Raw genomic sequence first — 13,789 nt, forward strand, 5'->3', positions numbered from 1 at the left:
GAGTGTAACTGTAATCTGACTTTGAAAGAAATTTAGTATCAATATACGTAATCCTTTTAGCACATACATCTTCAACCAGACACAAGATTTTCAATGCGATAATTCCTAAGACATAAAGTATTTTAAGTCCTCCTTTTTCACTATATAATGGTGACCAGTGATATATAGAATAAAATCGAATAATATAACTGTGAAAACTCAAATATTAACTATTTAGACTAAGCCATTGATTGACAGGTCTCCTAGGAGACATTATGGCTTCATTCATTCATTCAATCTTTGTTCACTCATCCAGGCTTCAGGGACAATGTATTCTTAATCTGTGAACTAACATATCATGCCTGGGTTGTGCCACTCATTGGCAGGCCCTTGCAGCTGCCCTTTGGGCCTAAGATGTAAGTTCCTTGAGTCTGTGTCACTGTGTAGCCTTAATGAAGCCTGGCCCATAAGACATGCCTTCACTGGTGAGGAGAGTCAGTTGAAAGAGGTGGCTTCCTGCCACCCTTAGAGTGTACGGATCATGGGTAGGAAAACCAACTCCATGGTGTCACATATGAATCATAATTCAAATGATTATTTGAATCGTTTACAATTTCTAGAACCCTCTGTGGCACCCTCCCCAAGTCCCTAGTGAGGACTAACATTCCATTTGATCCCTAAACATAAAGTCACCATTAAACAGGAGAAACTGAATGAATATTGGGGATAACACCAAAAAGGTATGATTCCATAAGAAAAAGCACGTACTTAGTATCGAAGAAAAGAGTGGTCCTGAGCATATTGCGGAAAATTACCTAAAGGACATACATTCCAGCTGAGCACATCAAATTGATCTCTGCATGCTGTGAACTGGCAGGTTTTCAAAGTACTCATATGATTCATTTCACCAAATCTGCTCTGGTCTGCAATGTTCAGTCATAGTGGCTTAACACACTTCCTTGCAAACACTCTTTCAAGGGAGTAGACAACAACATGACATGTCTCTAAATTTAAATCAGAAAAAAGCCACACTTACTACTCACAATTAAACAGTTAGAAGGAAATGAGGAATTTCTCTTCCGGGGTTTGTTCCTCAGGAAAAGTCCCTTGTTGCCCTCATTATCAGGCCCTTTTCCCAGCTGTAGAAGTGATGGTGCAGCCTTGTGGCAGAGGGTCAGGGCCCTTCTGCAGGGCAGGAAGCTGCTGGCTGGCTGAGTGGGGCCACACCCCCCTCCAGACACTGGGGGACAGTCTGGGGAGTGAGCTGGGCCAGCCGGTCAGCTCAGAGGCCAGCAAACCAGGTCCCCTGCCCCGGCATTCCCTGGGATGTGTTCACGGGGAAAGGGGGCCTCCTTACCGGTCCCCCTGTCCCGAGAGAGCTTGTCCTCCTTGTCCTCCCTCTCCAACGTGCTGCTGGAGGACGAGACGCTGGAGGCCGAGCAGTTGTCCCGCTCGTTCACTGCCTCATTCTGTTGCTCCTTCTCGCTCAGGGAGGCTCGCTCTTCAGCCTCTGGCTCCAGGGCCCGCTCCACCTCGCTCTCTGCTCCCACGTGGGCAGGGGCTAGTTCCCGGCTGGCCTCATCGGCCACCCGTCCCGCCTCTGCCTCTGCCTCTGCTTCTGCCTCTGGTTCGGGCTCAGGATCCCCGGTGCTCGCTGAGGGAGATAACAGTGGAGATTATGAGCAGGACAGGAATTTCTAGGAAGCGTCGAGTGAGGGTGAGATTGAACATGAGGCTGATTTCTTCGTGCTGTCTGAGGCAGGCAGAATTCTAAACTGGCCCCTGAGATTCCCGTCCCCTGGTTATTCAGTCAAACACAGACCGAGGCACTGCAGGGAAGGGGCCGTGCAGCTGGTGTTCACGTCTCAAGTCTCTTGACCTTAAGATACGGAGCTTATCCAGGTAGGCCTGATCTAACCTGGTGAGCCTTTTAAAAACAGAGTGTTTTCTGGTTAGCATCAGAAAAGAATGTCAGAGATTAGAAGCACAAGAAATATTTGATGAAGTACTTCCCTGGTGGCGTAGTGGTTAAGAATCTGCCTGCCGATGCAGGGGACACGGGTTCGATCCCTGGTCTGGGAAGATGCCACATGCCGCAGAGCAACTAAGCCCGTGCACCACAACTACTGACCCTGTGCTCTAGAGCCCACGAGCCACAACTGCTGAGCCTGTGTGCCACAACTACTAAAGCCCGTGTACCTAGAGTCCACGCTCCGCAACAAGAGAAGCCACCGCAATGAGAAGCACGCTCATTGCAACAAAGAGTAGCCCCCAACCTGCCGCAACTAGAGAAAGCCTGTGCACAGCAACGAAGACCCAATGCGGCCAAAGATAACTAAAATAAATAGATTTATTTTTTAAAAAAGTATTTGACACATCAGTGCTGGTTTTAAAGATGGGGGGGGGGCCGTGTGATGAGGAATGTGGTGGCCTCTAGAAGCTGAGAATGACTCCTGGCCGACAGCCAGCGAGGAGCAGGGACCTCGGTCCTGCAAGCACAAGAAACTGAATTCTGCCAACGACCCGAATGAACCTGGAGGTGGACTCTTGCCAGGGCCTCCCGATAAGAGCCCAGCCAGCCACAACCTTGACTGTGGCCTTGTGATACCCCCGGCTGAGAACCCAATTAGCCATGCTGGGCTTCTGACCTATGGAAACTGTGAGATAATATAAATGGGTGCTGTTTTGAACAGCTATGTTTGTGGTAACTTGTTACACAGCAATAGCAAACTAATACATGATCCTTTTGCCTCTTCAGGGAAAGAGGAGAAAAGTCCATGGTGAATCAAGCTGATAAGCAAAGAGCAGCCTGATGTTCTATCAGTGGCTAAACCAGTGAGGTCCATCACCCTTTGCTTGAATTACGTTTGCTCATAACGTGAAGGTATTCCATACACTTGAAAGTGACTTAGAAGAAGCACTCACGGGCACAGAACTCTGTAAACCTGTCGGGGCTGGAGATTTGCTGCTCAGTCTCCGTGGGTGTCCCCTAGGAAGCAGGGAAATGGCACAGTCTGCCGTAGGCATGTTTTTGCTGAGCAACCCTCTCAGATGTGAGCTGTGAATGGGTAGCAAAATGATTGGGAATTAAAAAAAAAAAATGTCATCTGTGAAGGCCAGAGGAGGACGAGTCACTCCTGAGGGTCTGACCCTCATGGCTTAGCAGAGCCACATTGCTGGAATCCTGGCAGTGCCACCAAGAGCATGTGCTCCAGCCCTACGTACATACTGCTCGAAGCAATAGAGATTCAGGCAGGATTGGTGCATGTAAGGGGCCTGCCCTGACCCTATAAGAACAGGCGGATCAGAGGGCTCTCTCTCTCTGTGGAGATATCCTGCCAGCTCAGGTGAGCAGGGATGGCTGGCAATGGGGTGCCCAGAGCAGGTCTCCCAGCAGGCCAGGCCTCACTGGGCAGGGGGCCCACCTGCCCTCAGCGTCCCTGCAAGAAGTCATTCTGCCAGGACTCACTGGGTCCAGAACCCCCGCCCCTCACCTGCTCTCAGGCTGCCTTCCTCAGAGAATGAGTATGGAATTGTGGGGCGAGAGAGGGAAGCAGTGCAGAGAATGAAATGCCAGCCTCTCCTTATATCCTGGGTAACTTCCAACCTCCACACGGAAGAAATCCTCCTCCGTGGGAACTGCACCAGTGCCCTTCAGGTAGGAACTGGGTGTAGAGGACAGAGGGACTTCTGCCCGCCCGGGCTTGATGACACATTATACGTCTTCTGCTGGGGACTCCAGCCTAGTACATGCACCTGCTTCCTGGGGAGAATGGGGGAAATGAGGACGGGGTGGCAAAGGCCCTCTGCTGTCTGCTGGGTGTCCTTGCTGGGTGTCCCCAAGAGGGATGGTTTTGGAACTGGTGATAAGAGAGCAAAGTTTCCAGGCTGAGATGCACTGGCTGGCAGTAGCAGGAGGAAATTGAAGGGCACACGACTGTGAACCCGTGTGCTCAAGATGGGTGTGTCAGGCATTCATCCTTCCTTCCTTCTTTCCTTCCTTCATTTATTTATTTAGGCTGCGTTGGGTCTTCGTTGCCGCGCATGGGCTTCCTCTAGTTGCGGTGAGCAGGGGCTACTCTTCGTTCTGGTGCCCGGGCTTCTCAATGCGGTGGCTTCTCTTGTTGTGGAGCTCAGGCTCTAGGCGTGTGGCCTTCAGTAGTTGTGGCACACGGGCTCAGTAGTCGTGGCACACGGGCTTAGTTGCTCCGCGGCACGTGGGATCTTCCCGGACCAGGGCTCAAACCCGTGTCCCCTGCATTGGCAGGCAGATTCTTAACCACTGCGCCACCAGGGGAGTCCCAGGCATTCTTCCTTAAAAGCAAAAACCAGGTTGGGTACAGGGAAAGAGTGAAAAAACCTTTGAGAAAAATTCCCTTTGGTGCTGAAGGACTTTTTATGGTATTTCTTTTTCATTTGATAATAGAGCATTTAGCAAAGAGAAACAGAGCCCCATCGTTTTACTAGCACGGCAAAAGCATAGTTTTAGCAACAGCAGTGTCATCGTTTGGTTGACAGAAAGCATATGTTCTTGCACACATTTACTTCAGAATAGCCACATCAAAACGAGAATGTGTTTCCAACAGCCTAGCATGTGGCGTGCATTGAAGTTTTAATTGGTGAGCATATGGCAAAACTGGCAAGGGTGCCTCTGTGGGGCTTTACCACTGACGGGGAGATGGGTGCAGTAGGTTGCCATCAGCCTGAGTCTACTCATCATCCCCAGGAGACTGGCAGACAAAGCAGGAAGCATCCACGATTCGATAGCTGTTTTGACTCCAGCCTACATGCATGTTTCCTTCCACTTCAGCAGTGACTCTGGCCCCTGATCAGCCGGCAGTTGCAGGAACAAGTGAGGCAATGGACATGCAAGCTCTAGAAAGCCACACATTCTTGGGAATTAATAGTGTAATTTCATCCCCCTACGTTCCAGCCTTACTTCCTGGAGTCAGACATTTAAATGTGCTCTAGAGCCGCTGGGGTAGTTTCTCTCTTTCATCACTGCTGCGGAGGAAATCATCTCCAAAACTACCTCTTGACCAGAATGCAGGCTCAGTGTCCGCAAGGCCTCACTGCACTTCTGCAGGGTGTGAAGCTGTTCTAATGATGAACAAATTAAATAAAATTCACACACAGTCAAGTCGAGCCAAGCCACCAAAGATGGAGAATGGAGCCGAGAGAGAGCAAACACGTGTGGCCGCTCATTCCTGACACCCTCTGCACTCAGTACACCAGGCGACGCATGTGTCAAGGGCACAACACACACCCCTGCTTTCAGAGGGCTCACTGCTTGGCTAGTGACATGGGACATAAAATCCTATCAATGGGGGTCACGGTGGTGTGCGGCCAGGCACCCAAGTGAGGGTCCTGGGTACCAAGCGGCAGGGAGTCCCTGGAAAGGACCCACGGCTGAGCCCTCCTCGAGCTGTATTAATCAAACACAGGACTGACAAGGCACAAGTTCTCTGGGGACCAAGACTCTGCCTTCCTCTCACGTCCAAGGGCCCCCAGTGTGGTCTTGGGGCCAGCATCTTCTCACAAAGTTCTCACGGACACAGGAAACACTGTGAGACTACACACTGAATTCCCGAACGTTTCTGCCCGCCTTCCTATTCTCTTTCATCAGGACCTCGGTCACCAGCAGTCCCGTCCACATACTCACAACCATTCCTTCAGAGTCACTGCCCTGAGCCACACCAGCTGCCCTCTCAGCAGACCTGGTTTGAAAAAGTATCATCTACCCTTGCCGAGTCCCCTGGAAATACGAGGGACCGTGAAAGTCTGCAGGAAAAGTCCTCAAGGGAGCTAAGATATTTGTCAATACCAAGGGATGAAAATTGCTCACAACTTCTCACTGATACCCAACAACAGTACCAGTGGTGAGAGGCACATGGACACACAAGACAGACCCAGCTCTTGTTGCTATGGAGGTTACAGGGATGCTAAGAGATCCTACATGTCACCCGTGGCCTCAGCACGGCAAAGGTGGGCAAACCCTAACACCAACGGACACAGGGAAATCCCAGCCCCTCAGCTCCCACCAGACACAATAAAAAACATTTATAAACATGATGGATATTCTAAGAGCAAATTCATGTTGCCCTGGGAAGGTCTGGCAAGGGTTTTTGCAAAGCCTAGGACGGGTCATGAGTCTCTGTGCCAAAAGGACATTTAAGCAGAGTCTCCAAGGATGAAAAGGAGTTTAAGAGGGAAAACTGGACACAAATGTTCTGGGCAGAAGGAAAGAGCACATGCAGCCGGGAGCACAGGGTGGGCAGGAGGAATGAAAGCTGTCCGGCGGCAGTGGCTGGGGCAACGGGCCTCATAAGGTGAGTTAAGGACCTGGGGCTTTACACGGAGGGCAGTGATGGCTGCTTCACGGAGAGACAGGCCACATTTCACTTTGTCTGAGAGGACCCCTGACGACACCCAAATCACAGGCAAACCACACTTCTGGCTGGGACAGCTGAGGGGGGCCTGTAGCTTCAGAGGAGGCTCTTAGTCAGTGTTGGGTGAGCATTCGGGAAGCAAACCCCGCAAAGAGACTGAGGAGGAAGAGGTGAATGCCAGTCAGGGGGGCTCAAGAGAAGAAGAAAATGAATAAATGGCATCAGTGGAAGAACACATGGGCAAGTGACAGAGATTCTGGACAGTGGGAAGAAGTTTTCCATCCCAGGATCCCCTGGAGGAAGCAGTGTGCTTGCATTCGAGGAGAGCAGGGGTGCTGCAGGCCTGTGGCCCCCTTTGGGGCGCTGTTCCTGAGCCCTGCGCACCAACTCTCTACTAAACCCTCAGACCCCTCTGCGGGGAGGGGTCTCTTACCGCCCTCAGAAAGCTGAGGCTGGGAGGGAACAGCGAAGGCCCAGGCCCAGGTGCCCAACAGCCCTTCTCCCCACGGTGGGTGCGAGCTTGGAATTGAAATGAGGACATGGCAAGAAATGCCTGGCAACATAGAGGCGTCCAAAACTGGGATCTGTCTTGCTGGACCACAGCCTGAGAGAGCAGACTGATGGGATCTTGGCATTGAGAGAACATACTTAGCAAAGGCCAGAAAAATGTATTTGGCCAGAACCTGCACTGACCTGATTCAGAGAACTTTAAACTAAATTTTAAGGTTGGAGGTGGGGGAGTATAGGGAGGAGAAAAAAAACCCAACAAAACAAAATTAAACTGTATAAAAGGATATGGTAAGGGATAACTCATGGAATGTGGAAGATATAACAGGAAGGAAGAGGTCCACGGTATATTCAGAAGGAAGTAACAAGGAACCTGGTTGCTGCCAGCCTGTGGGGAAGGACCCATAACCTGAACACGGCCACTAAAGGGAATTCTTTAACCAAAGGAAATAGACATTACAGGAGAGAGAGGCTGGGGAGCCAGGGTAGGAGCCCATCAACGTGAGAACCACAGTGAAAGAGGAAAACCCTAAGTGTGTTTGTTGAGAGTAAAAAAGGGTGCCCCGTCTGATGACTGGGACGTCCCTCATGCAGATCACAACACTGGGGTGAGAAGAGGAAAGAGCAGGCCTTGAGGACTTCAGCTCATCCCCTGTTCCAAGTCAGCCGGGGCAGACATTGACTCAGACTAGCTAGTTCAGCACCAACTTCTCATCTGATTCGCAAAATCTTACTCGACATCAGGCCCCGTTTGGCCTTAAGTGAAGTAAAAATAAATGCTACCGTCTATAGAGTGCCTTCAACACACTGGTGCCGTCCTAGGAACTATAGACACGTCACCCTATTTAATTCTCATGCCAACAATATGAAGATTAATGTTCCCATGTGAGAAATGAGGAATGATGTTCGGAGAGGTTAAGTAACTTGTCCAGGGCTACACAGCATACTGAATACTCTCGGCCTGCTCTTCTAGACCCATTCTTTGTGCTGCTTTGTGCCCTTGGGAGGCTGGTCTCTGCAGAGTTTGCGTTCCCTCTCACTTTCAGACAGGTCGGCCCCGGGAGGTACCTGCAAAGCTAGGAGGAAGGAGAGGCTGGCATATTTATGGGGGGCCACTTTGGCAGAAGGTGTCAGGCCAGCTTTTCTGTCCCCAGGGCTCCCTCCCAAGGCTACAGCTCTTACCAAGTCCTAGCTGTTCACTAAGTTTTTCCAGGCCTGGAGGCAGAAACAGTGTTGGCAGTTTCCCACTGCTGCTAGTCTCTGGGTGCTTCCCTGCCCTCTGATGGTCCCGCGACCCTCTCCGCACCTCTGCAAACCGTCCCTTCACTGCCTGCCTGCGGGCACCCTCTGAGCATGCGTCATCTACTTCCAACAGAACCTTGCTGATGAGCAGAGCTGGGATTTGAACTTGGATTGGCCTGATAGAAAAGCCTGGGCTGTTAATCATGATGTTACACTGTGCGGTGGGTGACTTAAGCCGCAAAGGACAAGTATATAATCATTCCTGAAAGAACAAAACAACACAAAACAAAAAGTGGGCACAAATGTTCCAGCTCTGCTTTCATCAATGTCCCTGACAGCTGAGTCCAGAGTGTCCAACTGGAATCTCCTGTCATGCAATTTTTCTTTGAAGAGATAAATTGCTGGTAGAAAGATCTGAACTTAATAAGTCTTTGGGTGGCTTCAATTGATTTCAGTCTGTGATGGTGTCTCGATGACTTTGCCAGGACTTGGCTTTCTGGCAGGTCTTATGAAACTGAGGGCTGGGCCAGCCAGTTCTATAATAGTTGCTCCAAACTGTGTAGATTCCAGGGACCTCCCCCGTTCAGAGCTAATAACTAACACCATCGACTTTAAACTTGTGGTTTAATCATATAAATGTGAAAAAGGTCCCATGAGATGAAGCTCACAACTTTGAAAATTCTTTAGATTTTGCTTTTGGTGTTGGGCCAATTCTTGCAAAGCTGTTCACTCAGATTCACTCTAGAGCAGGATTTCTCAGACTCAGTACTTTGGATATTTGGGGTCAGATAAGTCTTTGTTGTGGGTGGCACTGTATCCTATTATCCTGTGCATTATGGGATATTTAGCAGCACTCCTCGCTTCCACCCACTGGAGGCCAATACCACTTCCTCCCCAGTTGTGACAACGAAAAATGTCTTCAGATGCTACCAAATGTCCGCTGGGAGCAAAAAATCACTCCTGGTTGAGAATCATTGCTCTACAGGAATAGTTTCATTAGGATGGGCACAAATTCAGCCTACTTCAGCTTTCCCAAAAGACACTACCTGCAAAATACTGATTCATGGGTCTAATGAATTTGTATGCCTTTAAAATTAAGCCCAGCTTTGTCCTCAAAATTAGAGCTAGATCTTCCAAACAGGTTCGGGCCTAAGCCACCTCTTAAGATGAAAACCATATATGGTCAAGATTACCTTCAAAAGTCCTTTTGGAAGATGCCACCTTGTAGGATCCCACACCCACCCTCAGAGTTCTGACAATCCAGGTTTTCACTGAGTTTCAGTGCAACGGTGTAAGAAGTCCTGGGCTTATAGTCACGGGCCATGTTATCTCCAAATACAGGTTCTTAAACTCTTAAATCACACTGGGTGCAGCAAGTTGTTCAAATGACAAGAGGCACATGAGAGTCAGGAATGGCTCAAGAACAAAACAGATCCATGGCCCTCATGTTGTGTTCACCTGGTGACACACACCTGAGTTGTATGTTAAGCAGGATTACAAGCACTATTTAAATTGCAATTTTCACTCCCCCCTTTTGGCCCTCAGATTATGCTCCTGATTAAATTCACTTGGTTAAACATGTATATGATATAACTCTACTGTAATATCATACAGGACAAAAAAAGAAGAAGCCAGTTTCAGGTGCAATTACTGTAATATTGATTAATATATAGATTCTATTTCACACTAGAAACAGAAAATGAAAAGCAATTTAAGATGACCATATCATTTACTGCTCTGCTGTTACCTTGAACTCAAACCATATCACCCCAAACATCAACCCACAGTTATAAAGACTTCCTTTGAGCTTATTTAAATTCTCCTTCTAAAGTCAGATAGATAGGCCTTGTCTTGGTTCAGTGTCAAATAAGGATAGACTCCAATATGCGTTCATCCTTCCATTCCCAGTAGGGCTGGAGAAGCTCCTGGGTTAATGACATGCCCATTTCCTTACAAGAGCAAATAGAAAGACAAGCCCTTCCTCAAGGACGAAGACACTGTCTAATTCCAAACCGGCAATGCATTTCAACAGCACCCCTAGCTCCTGTCAAGTCCCAGACAGAAACAGCAGTGACATCAAAACCCAAACTGCTATTGTGGAAGAGATACACTAGCATTAAAATGGATGGTCCTGAATAATAACAGCTAGCAAAAAAGTGATCAAACTTGAGGGTTTTTGCTAATTCAGGCTTAGCAGGATGTAGCTACTCTTAATGAGATGTTCTAATGTGATTAGTAGCAACACTCATTCATCCTATAAATACTTACTGAGACTTCCCAGGCGTCAGGCCTTGTGCTAGGCACAAGGAAGTCACATGTGAAAAAATATCTTCCCTAAAATATTTTTCAGGCTAAAGTGGCCTCTTAGGTAATATCCAAGAGACATTATAAGATCAAAACAATTAATATCTAAAGAAAATGTTAGCTCTTCCTGCCAGTAGAGTCTGGCCAAGCCTAAGCAGAGCCAGCTGGCCTGCAATTGGTGTATGACTAGAAATCCCACTTTTAAATTCTCATCCCTAAAAGTTGACCCTTCCTCACTTACATCTAGTCACTAATGGATGTGGCTTTCCACTTAGCCAGTAATTCAGTTTATTTGCACTTGTTAGCAAATTTATTCACAAAGAAATGGAGAAAAGTTCACTTAAAATAAGGAGTATTTTTAAAGGTAGTTGAAGGAATATCTTAATTGTCAATTTGTCAAGAGTCATCCTCTGAATTTTCTCCCTCTTTTAGAGTTAGATCCTGAGAAAGAAATGGTCTACGTACATTATGTTGACTTTCTGCCCGAGTTCTCTGTCTACATTAGGCCACCAACACTTCTTCAGTCTTTACAGAGGGGCCTATATAGTCAAAGATGTGCCCTCCGTCATGGTCCATGCGATAAATTTCTGCATACAGGGGAAACAGCTATCTCTGTAGATTAATGTACTTGCTTACCTTTTTTCATTTATTAGCTCATAAAACATTTCCTGAAGGCTTATTCTGCCTCAAGCACTGGAAGATAACAAAGGTGAGTACAGGCACTAGCCCTCCTCTGAGAAGCACACAAAGGAGAGAGGACCACTTGTTGTGTGTGTACAGTGAAATAAGTCCTATATCCCAGGCATGCACAAGATGTAAGGAAAACACAAGAGAGGGCTCAAAGAGGCTTTAGAGAAGATGCTTCAACTAGATGGATAAAAGTCCAGTGGGCACCCCATGGGTGAAGGCACTCAAGTACAGAAGCATGCCTGAGAGAAGAGAGCACTTTTCCATAACTGAGGGTGGTTTGGTCCTGATGGACAGCAACATGTACAGGTGGTTATGGTGGTAAGAGACTGGCTGTAGGACTGGATAACCAAGAGTCTTGAGTGCCATGCAAGATCTTACCTTCACATTGTAGATGATGGAGAGCCACTAGAGGATTTTAAAAACAAGATACAAACATGATTCTTTTTTTTGGCTGGGCTGTAAGAGAACCTGGAAGAGGTGAGATATAGTAGAAGCTACTGAAATGGTCCAGATGACATATGGTTAAGATTGGGACTAAGGCATTGACAATGGGGAGGCATGGGAGGGGGCTGATCTGAGAGAAAGGAGCACATAAACATTTGATGATTGACTTGATGTAGGGGTGAGCATTGACGGGGGAGGCAAAGTTACATGTCTGCTTCCAATTTAAATAACTAGGCCAGGAGAGATGGTCTTAACCAGATGAGGACTAGGAGGTATGAGAAGGTTTGGGGTTTTATGGGTAAGAGATGAGTGACATCTCCCATCGAAAAGCCCCCGAATGGCACTTGGTAAGTCTGAAGTGTCTAAGGAGCATTCAGATGGCGATGCCTAAGGAGACTGGATACATGTGTCCTGAGCTCAAGAAGGCCACGGCTGGAGATGCAGGCCTGGCGGTTTTCAGCACTTGGTAGGTAGTTAAAAATTCACAGATGGGGATGTGGAGGTGCAGCCAGAGGGTGTGGCATGAAGATAGGGGGTTGCTGGGGAAGGAATATTGGAAAAATCTGACACTTAGGGGGCAGCTAGAAGAAGAGTCAGTAAGAAGACTGAAACAAAATGCTGAGAAAGGTTGAGACAAAATGATGAGAAAACAATGATGACAGAAGTAGAAGACATGAAAGCCCGATAACATGTTGAGTCTAGAGATTATCTAGAAGATACACAAGGATACAGAGCTGCTGGATCTAGAAAGTCAACAAAAAGCTACTGGAACCTCCGAAAGTACCTGGTGGAGGCAGCTTCTTCAGAAGACATTACAGCTTTGGAAAGCTCTGAAGATTCACTGAACCCAGGAATTCTCTTGAAAAAGCACACTTTTAAGGACTGGAAAACCAATGTTTGATTATCTTGCCACACTGCCGGCGTTGTATCATTCTGTACAAATGCTTTATGGGAGTGGGTGGGGGAAAGACAGGGGTGTGGGGGAGGCAGAGGTGCTGGGGGGAAAAGAGGAGTGGTGGACATGGCGGAGTACAGTTTGAGCACAGATAAAGATGCTAGAAGAAACCTGAGAGTTATTCTTCTTTGCTATTTCTGAGCTCTCAGTCACTGACTCTGGAAATGTGAAGTACCACACTGACTTAAGAATGTTCACTGTCCCTACCTGTGGAGGGCCTTCTGACTATACCTATAAAAGGGAAGCATTTACCCAAGGCTTTTACCTGGGATGAAAGGCACTGATGTCCTTGCAGATTCCCCGGTAGCACCTCCAGATGCAGACAGTGCCTGCTCCAGACTGGGCTTTACTGCTCCTGATGCTCTTTCTTTTTGTCAAATAAGAACAAACAAGGTAATGGCTGTTTAAAACTTGAATTTTTTGTTTACATTAAACAGATCTTAGGATGAAAATCTGATTGTAAAAGTTGGTTGAAAACCATTATAACCCAAAACTTGGAAATAATTCTCCACGGGTCTATCATGTTTCTGGGGTCTTACAAGCTGATGCATTGAAAGCCTTTGTTCTGGACTATCTAAGGATGTGTGCATAGCAAATAGCCTTGAAAGACAGAGAAAGAGTCTCCCTCTGGAGCTAGCTACTGCCTGGTTTATTGCACACTGTGATCAAGATCATGTTTCCCTCTGGGACAAAGGGAAGACACGCTTACTGCCCAATATAAGATTTGAGGTCCTTAAACTCAGGGTTCCATTCAGTGTGTGTGCAGGTATCACTTGGGCTTATTCACATCACCTGGTGGAAACTGGGGCTTGGAGAAATGGCAAAATGCTGGTATTTTGGCTACTACTATTGCTATGAGTAATAAAGTCCTTTGTTTCTGACCCAGGAGTTTCGTGTCTTCTGCCAACATCCATGAGACAAAAGCAGGCTAATTTACTAGCTTATAAGTAGGGTAAAGTCTCGGATCTTTCACAGATTTTGATGCCTATTTGCCATCTATGAAATTATCATGCTGATCATATAATATCCTTCTTTAAAAACTTTCCCAATAAGAAGAACTACATTCCTGCAGCCTGTGGAACAAAAACCACATTCACAGAAAGACAGACAAGATGAAAAGGCATAGGGCTATGTACCAGATGAAGGAACAAGATAAAACCCCAGAAAAACAACTAAATGAAGTGGAGATAGGCACCCTTCCAGAAAAACAATTCAGAATAATGATAGTGAAGATGATCCAGGACCTCGGAAAAACAATGGAGGCAAAGATCAAGAAGAT

At 47.4% G+C, this 13,789-nt stretch overlaps 1 protein-coding gene across 9 annotated transcripts in view; it reads right to left on the reverse strand.

Annotated features, from left to right (window-relative positions):
• FHOD3 (formin homology 2 domain containing 3) overlaps positions 1-13,789 on the reverse strand; it is a 492,532-nt gene that overhangs the window by 80,273 nt on the left and 398,470 nt on the right. For all 9 annotated transcript variants that reach the window (XM_060121093.1, XM_060121091.1, XM_060121090.1 and 6 more), the window contains one exon: positions 1,337-1,633. In XM_060121093.1, the coding sequence (XP_059977076.1) occupies positions 1,337-1,633 (297 nt within the window). The remainder of the gene's footprint in view (positions 1-1,336; positions 1,634-13,789) is intronic.

Source organism: Lagenorhynchus albirostris, chromosome 14 (assembly GCF_949774975.1).
Source record: "Lagenorhynchus albirostris chromosome 14, mLagAlb1.1, whole genome shotgun sequence".
NCBI lineage: Eukaryota > Metazoa > Chordata > Mammalia > Artiodactyla > Delphinidae > Lagenorhynchus > Lagenorhynchus albirostris.